Source organism: Trichomycterus rosablanca, chromosome 8 (assembly GCF_030014385.1).
Source record: "Trichomycterus rosablanca isolate fTriRos1 chromosome 8, fTriRos1.hap1, whole genome shotgun sequence".
Taxonomy (NCBI): domain Eukaryota; kingdom Metazoa; phylum Chordata; class Actinopteri; order Siluriformes; family Trichomycteridae; genus Trichomycterus; species Trichomycterus rosablanca.
In genome coordinates, this window is record NC_085995.1 from 24,507,409 (window position 1) to 24,520,331 (window position 12,923).

Consider the following 12,923-nt stretch of genomic DNA (forward strand, 5'->3'; position numbering starts at 1 on the left):
TGAGCATGTTGGAGAATATCAATAACATGTATAGGCTTTAGGAAGTGTTCAGTGAGCACTGGTCTCATTTTTACTTCCTGTCGCTTTGTAGCTCATTCCGTTGGTGCGCTAAACTTGTGTTAAGTGCGGTGAAGCTGCGGAAGGCGGATGTGCATTACAGATCACAGAATGCCCCGGCTAAAATGCGTGTAATAATATGTGTATTGAGAAAGTGAACAAGGTCTCCGCTGTGTGTGTAGGATACAGATAGAGACAGATGATCCCACAGTGAGGACACGCTGACTGGAGGAAGAACTGAGAGCTCAGCGGAGTTTCTCTCTGTGTGTGGAAACTCACGCGCGCGCTCCTCGCGCTGGATCCGCCGCTGTGGCGCGTGAGTCAGAGGCGCTCGCTCGTTCGCTCGTTTCTGTCAGTCGAATTTCTAACCGTCGCCTGACTGGAAGCGCTGGATAGTAATTGTTTCGTATTTTATTTATATTTTCGTCGGTCGCCGTCGTTGCTGAGGTTGTTACGGAACTGAGAAGTGTGTTATTTCCATATGTTTTAGCATATTTACATGCGAGGATGTGATTTCCCTCTTCAGGGTGTAAAGCAGTACCATGGTGTGGACCCGGGCTTTCCTCGTCCAAATGGTGAGTAACTGCTTTTATAAATATTACTATACAATAAGTTTCTTAGTTTTAAAATGGTAAGTTTTTTTCATTATTACTTCATTGTTTTACCAAACACAGAGCTGTAATACTGTAACAGCTTTTCCCCCCAATTTTGGTGACCCGTTTGTATCAGAACGTATATAGGCTAAATTCCAATACAGTAAGGTAACAGTGTTCCGTACGTGGTTTTTTTTATTATTATTTTACACATTTTACATTCTAATGAAATTATCTTTATCTTAATGAAAGTGAAACTGTGAACCAAGTTTCTTCATGAAGGATTAACTATGGTAAAAAAAAAAGGCATTTAATAATATCACAACTGACCAAAAATGCTTGTCGAGCATCTTTTATTAAAATTTTGAAATTCCTGCATAGAGGGTTAAAAATAAAAGAAATTATCAAATGTATCTCATTCCATTTATTGAAAGGAATGAGTTTGTATGACTGCTAACCTGCACTGCATTGCAAAGACAATGGGGAACAGCCACCTTAACTTAGATAAACTAAAGGAATTCCTGTATGTTAAATTTACAAATGCAAAACATAACGTGGTTAATTAAAACTTTAAATTAAAGTTGCCCACTTTGTATGGTGTAATTAACAGGTTTAGCCTTAATCATATTGGACATTTTGTTGACTTTATGTGAAATAAGTGAAATCACATCCTCTACAGGGAACAAACTTCTGCACATTTTAATTCAGTTACTGTTTATTTGCTAAATTTAGCTTGTGCAAAACAAACATTCATTATTTATGTTTTATGTTAAATTCAGAAAATGTATAAAAATGTTCACTAACTGCACAAACTGCATCTTTTACTAAATTGGTTTCCTAAAGTTTGATATAACTGAATTTTGCTATAAAAGTCAGAGGCAAAACATGGATTCTGACAAAAAAGTGTCAAAGCTTTCACATGAGACTGTATGTCTGGAAGGAAAACTTTGATAGCTGAACTCAGCTGATGTGCCGAATATTGTGACCTTACAGCTGATCTCAAACCCACATTTTTTTGTTGGTGTCAGAAAAGGCAAGACAGATTTAACAATACGCTGCAAGTCACGCTTTAATGAGTCCTTTTAAACTGGCATTGTATGATGTCAACATATTCTGTGTGCACAAATAATAAGACTTCATAATCTGACAAAAATAAAGCAGAAGCAATTAGATAATAAATTGAAAAAAAAGTTTAAAAAAGAACATTTTACAATGGCAAAAATGAGGTACTTTTATGAATTCTATTATGGTAAAATTTTTAAAGTTTTAAAGTTTTATTGCTTTTTAAATTAAAAAACGTGAGTAGGCGAAGCTTTATTTTTAACGTGTGTTAAGTTAATTATGTTAACGGCACTAAACAATTATAATAAATAAGTTTATTTATTAATTGCACAGTATCAGAAATAGATTTTGCTACCCAGATTTCTTTATCATATTCTCAGTGTATACTCATGTAAACGTATCTCTTAAACTAGGTGCCTAATTGGTGGATCCACAGTTTAATGAATGCTTTGCTCTATCATAAGGAATTGATGAAGCCAATTTTATCCATTAAAACCACTGTTTTTGTTTTGAATGACCTTTAAAGGGACCCTGACACACTGAGGGTTTGTAATGAATAAACATGGTTGATTTTGAAGGCAGCAAGCTAAAATAAGCAGCTGTGTAAAGATTTTATTTTTCAGTGGAATCACTGTGGACCTTAAGTTTTGTTTTGGTACTTCTTAAATATTTGCTGTTTAAAAGGTTTAAAAGTATTTTATTAGTTTTAATTGGATGTAGAGTGTAGGGATGTATATTAATATTTTTAGTCAGCCATTTCCTTTACCATATATGCCTGTAGTGATCATTATGGGGTTTTTTTTGCACCATGATAATTTCATACTTAACATATATAGTGTAAAAAAAATTAAATTAGGAGTCAGCAGTCTAATGCATTAGCCCACCACTGCAAAGACCTGAGTTTAAATTTTAGCAGTGCCACTGGCTTGGTCGAGCACTCAAAAGACTAAACCATCAGAGGGAGGGAAAGCCAAATGGAAAATTACCTCCTTGTCGCTTCAACAGTGACTCCTGCTTTCTGGTTGAGATTCTGGCAAGTGCAGCAGAGAAACACAGAAGGCATAGCATGATCTGTGACATGCTATGAGTTTTTTAAGTTAAGACTGTCTGTGTGAGCAAGTGGCAGTGGTTGTCAGTGTGCACAGGGGAATTAGATATATCCAAATTTGGGCAATGCAAAAAAAAAAAAAAAAGTTCAATTGCCTGGAGCAATACCAACTTTATATAATTAATCTACTGGACACAGAGCATTACTGTGTGTTTAAATGTCATCTTTAATTCTTTTTAGTCCATGTTGCATAACATAGTGTAAAACATGTTTTATGCTTATTTTAAATCTGAATGGCAACCAGAAGCTCAAAGAGGTTGGAATGCTTTACTGTGGCATGTTACAAAAAGATCAGGAAGCTATTTACCCAGATAAAACACTAAAAAAAAACCTAAAGGCAAAAAGGTCAGTTTTAGAACAGAAAACTAAATTTCTATCAATTACAAGCAGGCAGTGTGGGTTCATATTATGTTTGCTTTGATTTTGTGCAGGCTAAATATTCATTTGAAATATACTGACTTGCAGCTTTATAACTGGAATAACTGGCTTATTGACACAGCATTGTGCAATCAACAGTAGTTTAACAAAGTGTACAGTATATCTGTTGATCAAAGGTTCAGGAGACACGTACATTATCTTAGATGAATCTAGTACATGCAATTCAGCTCAGTGGCATTTAGAGTGTGCCAGTAAAGAGCTAAACATTTGGAATAAACCTGTCTTGGCTAAATGCTTTTAATTTCTGATTTACACAGGAACCTAATCATATTTTTGACATTTTAACAAGCACCAAAGTGTCAGGAGTAAATGTTATTACAGACTGATTCGCTGAGCAAATGGAGGTTCATTTACAGTAGCTTTGCAATTATGGCAAAAACTTACAACTGTGACTATACATAATTCAAGTAACTGAGGGTTGTGGACGTTCCTCAAGGGCTTAACTAGAACAGCAGTGCTCATAGATGATCGAAGTTTATCACAGGCTTGCAGTGCTGTCAAGTTATTTTGTGCTTATGCTATTGTGAATGCACTGGTCAATATTATGCCAGACAGGCATGTGGAAAGGATGTGTTTAGATAAATGGCACAGTGCAGAGTGCCAGTCGGTGGATCAATAAATACTTTCACTTCACATTAGGGCCCTGCTTCAGACACATGTAGATGCCAAAGGTGAAACTTGAGAATGGACAGGATGGATGTAAACATCAGCTGTCTGTGGACTATTTGCTGATAGGCACTGCCTTAAGGCAAGTGTTGATTAAAAATGCAGTAAAGAATCTTGTTTTTCTTTTTGTTTTACTCTTATGGTTTTTGGTCTCAACAGAGCAGCACAAAATATGAATTTACACAGATCAGTCTGGTGTGCCAGTGCACTCATTATTATATAGTGCTCTATTTTATTAAATATCCAAAAAATTATAGTTTTGTTGTCTGATATTTTTTAACCTGGTTTAAATGCTGAATTACAAATGCAAGATCGATTTTAAGCTTATTTGGTTGTTGGGAGAAGAGGGGAATTAAACATAAGTTGACACGAAGGCCCCGAGATCTGCCCCAGGCCTTAAATCTAATTTGTCTCGGTCTTGTCTCAGGTGTTTTTGTTTATACTTAAATCAACATATAAAACATTAAATTAAAATCTACATCTGGGTGTGTGGTTGCATAAAAGACAAGAAGGTTGGCGATTGTGTAAAAAACTCTTTTTTGTACTAGCACCCAAGTGGTGGAATGAACTTCCCGTCTGTTCGAACACCTGAGTCTCTCACTGTTTTCAAAAAACGATTAAAGACCCAGCTCTTCACTTAGCACTTAGGCTGAGCAATAACATTAACTTACTAACCTTCTGTAGCAAGAAAGTTTCAGCAGATTTGTATCCTTGTACTATTGTTTACTTAAACTAGAGTAGGGAAATGTTTACTGTGGAAGCACTTTTGTAAGTCTCTGGATAAGAGTGTCTGCTGAATGCCGAAAATGTAAATGTAAATGTTAGCTACCTTAATCAGCAAGGTAGAGAACTGTCATGTGGTCTTGTTTATATTACTGAATATAATTAGTTCAGACAACAAAAATAGTCAAATAATACACAATGTCTTTAAAAACACAATGACACCACAAATACACCTACTTGCTATCTGGCAGAGGGGGTGAGGCACAGGTTGACGGAATGCCTTAAAGTGCAGTTCAAAAGAAGTGCACTCTCCCTGTATCTCATTAAGTGTTACTTGCTGCAGCTAGGGGAAGCATTTAATAAGCATGCTTGGGACTGAGCTGACAGCCAGTTCCTTGGAATTCATTGCCTAGTTTTTGTCCTGACAATAAAGCATAACTTGTGGGCCTTTAAAGACCCAGGTATGTGCCTTGATTTATGGGTAAAATGTATGTCCAGTAAATCCAATGTATGTCCAGTATATCCATTTAAAAACAAACTCATAACACAGAGTCAAGGGGTCTGAATCGATGTTCCCTCTAAGCTGCGCGCGTGCGCAATTGCTTACTGCTGACACGGTCTCCGCGCACAAAAAAATCCAACCGCGCACAAAAAAAATCCAACCTGAATTGAAAATAAAATAAACACATAACAATTCATTCTGTACGGAGTCCCTAAGGTGACATCCCCTAAAAAAAAATTACGCGTTTTAAAAAGGTTGAAACAGTTGAATATTGTTTACTCTGTTTACTTTCTTGACTATCGTGTCAATAAACAGAATGGACGATTAAAGCATTGTACTTGCTTACTTTATATTTATTACATCTACAACAGTAGCGAACATTAACGTGTGTATAAACATTACTATGACAACCCACATACATCTGTGTGTGCGTCGCTCTAACAGTTCCGTACTGAAACATAAAACCATCACACGTTCCATACATTAACACATGTTGTTAGCCGTAGATTGTTTGTTTTTGGAGCCTTGATGTAATATGCAGTCTCCCTCCTGTGTGTAACAAATGAACACACCATATTCAACTGTTTCCCCTAAAAACGTGTTAATGTATGGAACTTGTGATGGTTTTATGTTTCAGCTTCACACACTGGAAGTCAGTGCCTTATAATAAAAATATTCAGTGTGTTTTCAACATTGGAGTTTATAGTTGGCTTGGTTTGGTCGGCAGTTCATGTTTTGCCATATTTAAAATAAAATATTTATACTTTCAATAGCGTAAACATACTACACAGGTCATGAACAAGATTTTTGTAATTTTTATTGTAAGTGGGCTAAAGCAGTTAATGAAAAGTGTTCTAACAGAAATGTAAATGCTGAAATTTGATTCTTTTAATAAACCATGTAACTTGGATAGATGCGATGCTGGCGTGACCACAGTGCACACAGCCTTTGAAACTACCTAACAACAAGTGGTGTCATAACAATTTTTAAACACTCTTTTGTATGATGGTATCCAGTTGATCTGCCAAAAACAAATGAAATTTGATATTATAGTCAAATTCAAAGAGAAAAATGTTTAAATGTAGAAACTATGCAAATGTTTAAACAGCTGTAAGGGTGGCACAGTGGCTTGATGGGTAGCACAGTTGCCTCACAACTAGGGCTGAAACTAACGATTATTTTAGTAGTCGACTAATCTGACGATTATTTTTTCGATTAGTCGACTAGTCAACGATTATTTATGTCATACCCTCCATCTCTGCCTTAACATAACAAAACTCTATGTTATTTAAGTTCCAATATCAAATTAAAATAATGACCCATGAAACATGAATATGAAACTTAAGCTTGATAGTTTAATTAAATATATTTGAAACATTAATACACAATCATAATAAAAAAAATTCAGTTAAATAAGAAAGCTTTGGACAGCATTAGAAACTGTTATGTTTCAGAAGTTATCACTCTGGAAGTCAAAAACATTTATAACATGTTGAGCAACATGTGAATGCTGTCTGTGAAGACCTCAGCCATCTGAGGGGTGCATGAACCTCTTCTCTTCTCATCCACACTCCATTGCTTAGTGCTATTAATAGAAAGAGCAAAAGAGAAAGCTATATTAATTATCACAAACTGAAGGCTATGTATCATAGTTTATTACAGATAGTGTACTGGCTATGCCAACTAAACCACAACAGGTTAAATATCTTAACTGAATTATCTGCTGAGCTAACTAGCTATCATTAAGTGGAGGAGGCTTATTATTTAGAATGAATGCTCTCATTAACGAGAGCAAAAAATATGGAAGACGAGACAGGGTAACGTTAGGCTTTAATGTTAAGTTATATAACGTTACTCATATAAATTACTGATTAACTATTGCACTTAATGCGTTAGCTAGCTAACAAACCTGAAAAATAGTGAACTCTTAGGAAGTTTTCTGACAGGTGCTCTAGCATTAACAAACATTAACTACGCTGGTTAAAGCACAAAGCAGTGTAAAAACTTACCGGAATAACGCTGGTCATCACGGCTGCCAGGCGTTTCACCGCAGTGCCGGCGTGAAACCATAACTCTGCTTTGTAGTGTCTGCGTCCAGCTCGTTTCTTTGGGTTATTTTGGCTGAAATGCTCCTGAAATACTCCTGAAAGTTTTGGTCTCTCTATCTTTGTCTCTCTGTCTTCATAAACTCCCCGCTGTGCCATGGAAGCGATGCTGCACCCCCTGCAGTTCCTTTAGTGCGTTGCAATAATAACGACGCGTCGACAATGAAATTCCACGTCGACAAATTTTTATAGTCGACGTTATCGATTATGTCGACTAATCGTTGCAGCCCTACTCACAACAAGAAGGTCCTGGGTTCGATTCCCAGGTGGAGCAGCCCGGGTCCTTTCTGTGTGGAGTTTGCATGTTCTCCCCATGTCTGTGTGGGTTTCCTCCGGAAGCTCCAGTTTCCTCCCACAGTCTAAAGACATGCAGTCAGGTTAACTGGAGATACAAAATTGTCTGTGACTGTTTGACATTAAAAACTTGAACTGATGAATCTTGTGTAACTAGTAACTACCTTTTCTGTCATGAATGTAACCAAAGTTTGTAAAACATGACATTAAAATACAAAACAACAACAAAAAACAACCACGCTGTAATCTGTACCAAAAGATTGTTGTGACAGTGAAACAAGTTAAGAAATGCTGTTTTTTTCCTGATTGATTTGTCAGTGGCATGTGGCATGTGGACTATAAATAAAATCACCACAGCCAAAAATACCCTCAGCTCTGAAGCATAAGTATTGATAAGGGCTTACACACACTGCTGAAAGCTCTTTTCATCCACTACTGACCGGGTGTATCTGCACACAAATGTTTTAATTCATTAATTAATTCTCCTTGGATTAAGTTTTTTAGAACCTTGTGCAAGTGCTCAACCTGTTCGAAATGCAGCAGGCACCTGTGGGAGCTGTACCATATTAAGCTGACCACAAGTACATGGACTTGATAGCAATAGTAAGAACATAAGCTTTATGAATCTTTTTTGTATGCATTAAAGCAGTATAATCTAGTATTTAATTGGCCTAAAATGCTTTTTTGATTTATGATGCAGAAAAAAAAAAGAGTTCTCTTTTGCAATATCAAACAACTGAACTCGATTATTAGGTGCATACTACCACATACTTTTATATACTGTATATACTGTAGATGTAAACACTGCTGATTAGGTCATCCCAGTTCACATCACTGCAACATAAAATAGGAAGTAACATGACAAGTCAACATAATTATGTTATTCATTGCTCTGCCCCAGAAGCTTTCACACATTGTGCAGTCCACACACAAACCCCAAACCACTTTTTAGATAGACTAGTTTACAGGTCAACACACAGTTTGTTTTTACACTTTCACACCCAAATATGAGCTTATGAAACAGGAGCTCTAGACAGGTCTGGAATCATGTCTGGGAATTTTTTTATTTTTCTGCAGACTATCAGACTTATTCTAACAACTGATTTACACCACAGACTTTAAGAGTAAATACAGGCCATGGTATGAGGGGTTTTTAATATAATGTTTTACCCTCCTATAGTGAATTACTTCTCCCTTGTCACATTGCTTTAGGAGTTCTATCTGTAGGAGATCTATCAGCTGTACTATTTGCAGAAATAAGTAAACAAGGTCATTAAAATGTCTTTGTGGTAAAATTAGCACAGTCTATTTAATTAAAGATTTATTTGAAGTTTGTTTATTCCAATAACTTTACAATCATTGTGGTATTTTCACAATTATTATTTTTTCATAGCCTCTGCTTGTTTTATTTCAGTAATCTTTTACTTCACGTATTTTTTAATGGCTAAGTACATATATCCTCTGTGTTACCTCATAGGAAGTCATTGACATGAACTTAAGAAGTTTGTAAACACTGGTAAATAAAAAAAAAATTAAAATATATGTAGAAATATGCTTTAGTGGTACTATGTTTATAAGCATGCATATGGGTGTCGAGAATTGTGACACATCAGCCTTAAGCTTAACAAAGCTTTAGATCTGTTTTATTTATTAGATTGGCTTATTCATAAATAAAAAAATTTGTTCTGTTGCACTGTTAAACTGCTGTATTATAAAGTTATTGTTTTTACACATTTGCCTTTTTTACTTGATAGTTGTTTCTTGGTGTGGATGTTTCTTTGGTGTTTGCAGAACTGGGTACACTTGGCTTGTTCCTTAGTGTGCTTTCCACTCAATATAAAGATTGTTTGACCGTTTATAGTGGACTTGGATAATAATGAAATAATTTTAAATAGTTTTAAGGAGTTAGTGCTCTCATTCAGAATAATCAATTTATTCTCCTAACCAAACTTCAGCTAACTACACAGATAATTAACAACAGTTATGTAAAAACTTTTATTCCAGAAAAATTGGAACATTTTGTGAAATGCAGTACAATGAAAGAATCTGTGATTTGTTAATTCTCTTGAATCTTTATTTAATTGACAGTGTATAAAGAAAATATTTCTAATGTTTTTACTTAGTTGGGACAGAGGTGTGTGTACCCCTGTGTTTAATCAGCTTTTCTATTAATGAGACTTTTTAATGGTTTGGGAACTGAGGACTTTATTTGTTGCAGTTTTGCAAGTGGACTTTTTGTCCATTCCTGCTTGATACAAGACTTAACAGGTTCAGCAGTGTCCATGGTTGCAGTTATCTGATTCTCCTCTTCATGATGTGGAATACATTTTCAGTAGAAGACAGATCTGACTTGCAGGCAGGTCAGTCAAGCTCATGCTCGCTATCTCTAAGGAGTCATGCTGTTGTAGTGTGTGCAGAATGAGGCCTGGCATCATTATGCTGAAATAACCATGGACTTCCCAGGAAATGTGTCTCTCTTAAAACCCAATAAATGCCTTTGTGTCAGTGGTACTTATACACATATGCAGGTCACCCATGCCATGGGCACTGATGCGCTTTCATACCATGACAGGTGTTGTTTTTTGCACCTTTTGCTGATAACAGTCTGGATGGTCCTTTTTATCATCGTTTTCAGAGGCCATTCTTTCTAAAAACAAGCTGAAACGTGGCCTCATTTGATGACCGCACAGGTCTTTACTGTCTTTTGGTCCATCTGAGATAAGCTTGGCCCAACTCTGAAGTACTTCTGAGTCAATGTGCCTATATTCTATTACAGTGACATGATGGTTTCTGATGCAATGCCATCAGAGGGCTTCAAGTTCACGCACAATCAACAAACACTAAGATTTTACCAGATTCCCTAAATCTTTATACAACATTATGCACAGTTGGTAATGTTGTTTTTGAACTGGTTGACAAGTCTCCCTTAAAGTTTGGAACAAAATGGTTAGTCACAACCTGTCGTTGCTTGTACAGACTGAGCCATAAAAGGTGAATGCTCTTTTTATGTCCAGTCATGATTCCCTCAAATTCAGCGGCTTATTGTGGAATGTTTCAAATTAAAGTGACTTTTTACAGTAAAGTAAACGTTTTTCACTTATTTTGACTTCATCCCAACTTTTTGGATTGTGTTGCATGCATCAAATTCTAAATCTGTTTATATTTACAAACTACAATAAAGCTGATCAGTAAAAACATTGGAAATATTTTTTACTGACATACTTTTGTCAGTTAAATAAAAATTTGAGACAATTGTTTTGAATTGCTTTAATGTCCCATCATTTCTTAAAATGAGGTTTGTTATTATGATTTTAAGTCCGAAAAAAAGCTTTGGTATGTGTAATGAAATAAAATTACTCCTTAAAGAGAGCTGCCTTAAATGAAACAGTAGCACAAGTAAACTGGACACATTTTCAGATTCACTTGTTTAAACATGGTCACTGAACTCAGACACCAACAGAATGAGGAATGCAGTTTGTACCATCACCCCTTCCCTTGTTTCCACTTCATTTGACCTAAGAAATTACATTTTAGGGTTCAAATCCCTTGTCTTCTTTTTGATACTGTGCAATTGACTGAGCATGGTACTTGGGAATGTTGGTTTGATTATAAAAAAGGATTGTGACTGAGGCACCAGGTGTACTCCTGCACCTGTGATATTAAGGGAATGAACCCAATTGCAGGACACTTAACCATGGCAGAGCAATACTGTACAAAAACACTGGTTTCATTTAGCTCCTATGAAATCTTTAACAAAAGTCTAACATTACATAATTTCTGCACATTGTCTCTTACAATTTGTAAGCATATACAAAAGAAGAAAAGAAAAGAACTGAATTGTGACTAAACTTTTCTTACATTTGAAGCTGACTTTTGCCCAGTTAATTCTTGTATACATTTCTTTTTATTTTATTTTATTTTATTTTATTTTAACATTTAGCAAGTACAAAAATAATACATAAAGTTTACAATGCATTTTCAAAGTTTTGGAAGATAAGAGCATTAAACCAAGATACACTGGCTACAAGATACACTGATATAATTTTGTCAGCCAATTCAGGTGTATCTCAGCCAGTTCTCCATCATTAGCTTTGCGATGACCCAGCAGCATTACAGTACATCTGAGAGAAAATCATATCATATCATGTTTCAAAAACCGAGAAAGTGCCGCTATTAGGACTGTGCTTCTGATCATTTTTTGAGGCAATATGACTGATGGTCTGCAATGATACCCACAAATGTACTCACACCTAGGGGCAAATTAGAGTAACTAGTCCACTAAATGCATGTGAGATAGTAGGAAACTGGAGTTCCAGAAGAAAACTTACAGGGTTAAAACTGTTTCATTTTTTATTAGATTTTTGGTCCAAAGTGTGTGTGCTTCACATATAATAAATTAACAGATTAATTAAAGCATTTATAATGTGTAATAATATACAGATATATTCAATGAATAATCTGCAGTGCATATAAGGTAAAAGTATCAACTCTAAAGCTGTTTAATAGTGTATTTACTGAGTTATTTAAAAGACAGGATGGAAAGTGCTAGACTGCATTGATATACAGGAAACCTAATTGAATGTGTGTTTTTAAATAAATGTATTTTATTAAAAACATTTAAAACCAACATGTTATGTGAACACACAGATTGCAATATTGATTTTCATTTAAAAAGTGTGCTTTCATTTTGCCAGATTCTGTAGTGTGGTAGAAGAATTGCTTTATACCTCATGCTGCCTATGATATAAGAGTGCCTTAGAGATAAAGAAAACATACAGTCATGCTGCTGCTGTCAGCACACAACTCCCCGTGGATAAAAAAACAAACCCAGGAACAGAGTGCTTTTGCACTTCAGGGCCTGCGTAAAATGCGGGAGAGCTCACTGCTGATTTATTTACCCCCCTCCTCTTCAAAGCTGGCTGGGGAAATTACAGTTTAGAAGTGTGCCCTGGACTGTAAAATCTTCCTAATGTTATAGGCCAGATCAATTAGTCTGGTGCTGGCCAGTGTAAATGTGAATCCTGCTTAGAGAGAAGATGGAAGCAGATGATTTATGTGATAGGTACTGTCAGACTTATACTGCCCAACAATAGTGCATTGGCTAAGCTTGTTTGTCACAGAACTTATTTTCAAATTAAATTGTGCATGGTAAGTGCATTACATTAAAGCTCTTTTAGCCATCATTGCACACACATATTTCATGGATAGAGAGTTTAGTTATTCTCTGAATCCTTTGTTTGTTTGTTTTTTAGTTTTTACAGTGGAAACTGTAGCCATGATATTATAAAGCACATGCCATAACTTTATGATTTACAACTTTTAGTCACTCAATTTATTCTTCATTAAAAGTGCCTCTGGCAAAAGGCTCTTGTAAA

General features: G+C 35.7%; 1 protein-coding gene across 1 annotated transcript in view; it reads left to right on the top strand.

The window, feature by feature from the left end:
* The first annotated feature begins 442 nt into the window (after nucleotides 1-442).
* The window catches only part of htr4 (5-hydroxytryptamine receptor 4), a 136,142-nt gene continuing 123,661 nt past the window's right edge, over nucleotides 443-12,923 (top strand). Inside the window, exon 1 of the mRNA XM_062999958.1 lies at nucleotides 443-632. Coding sequence (XP_062856028.1) covers nucleotides 557-632 — 76 coding nt within the window. The 5' untranslated portion in view covers nucleotides 443-556. The remainder of the gene's footprint in view (nucleotides 633-12,923) is intronic.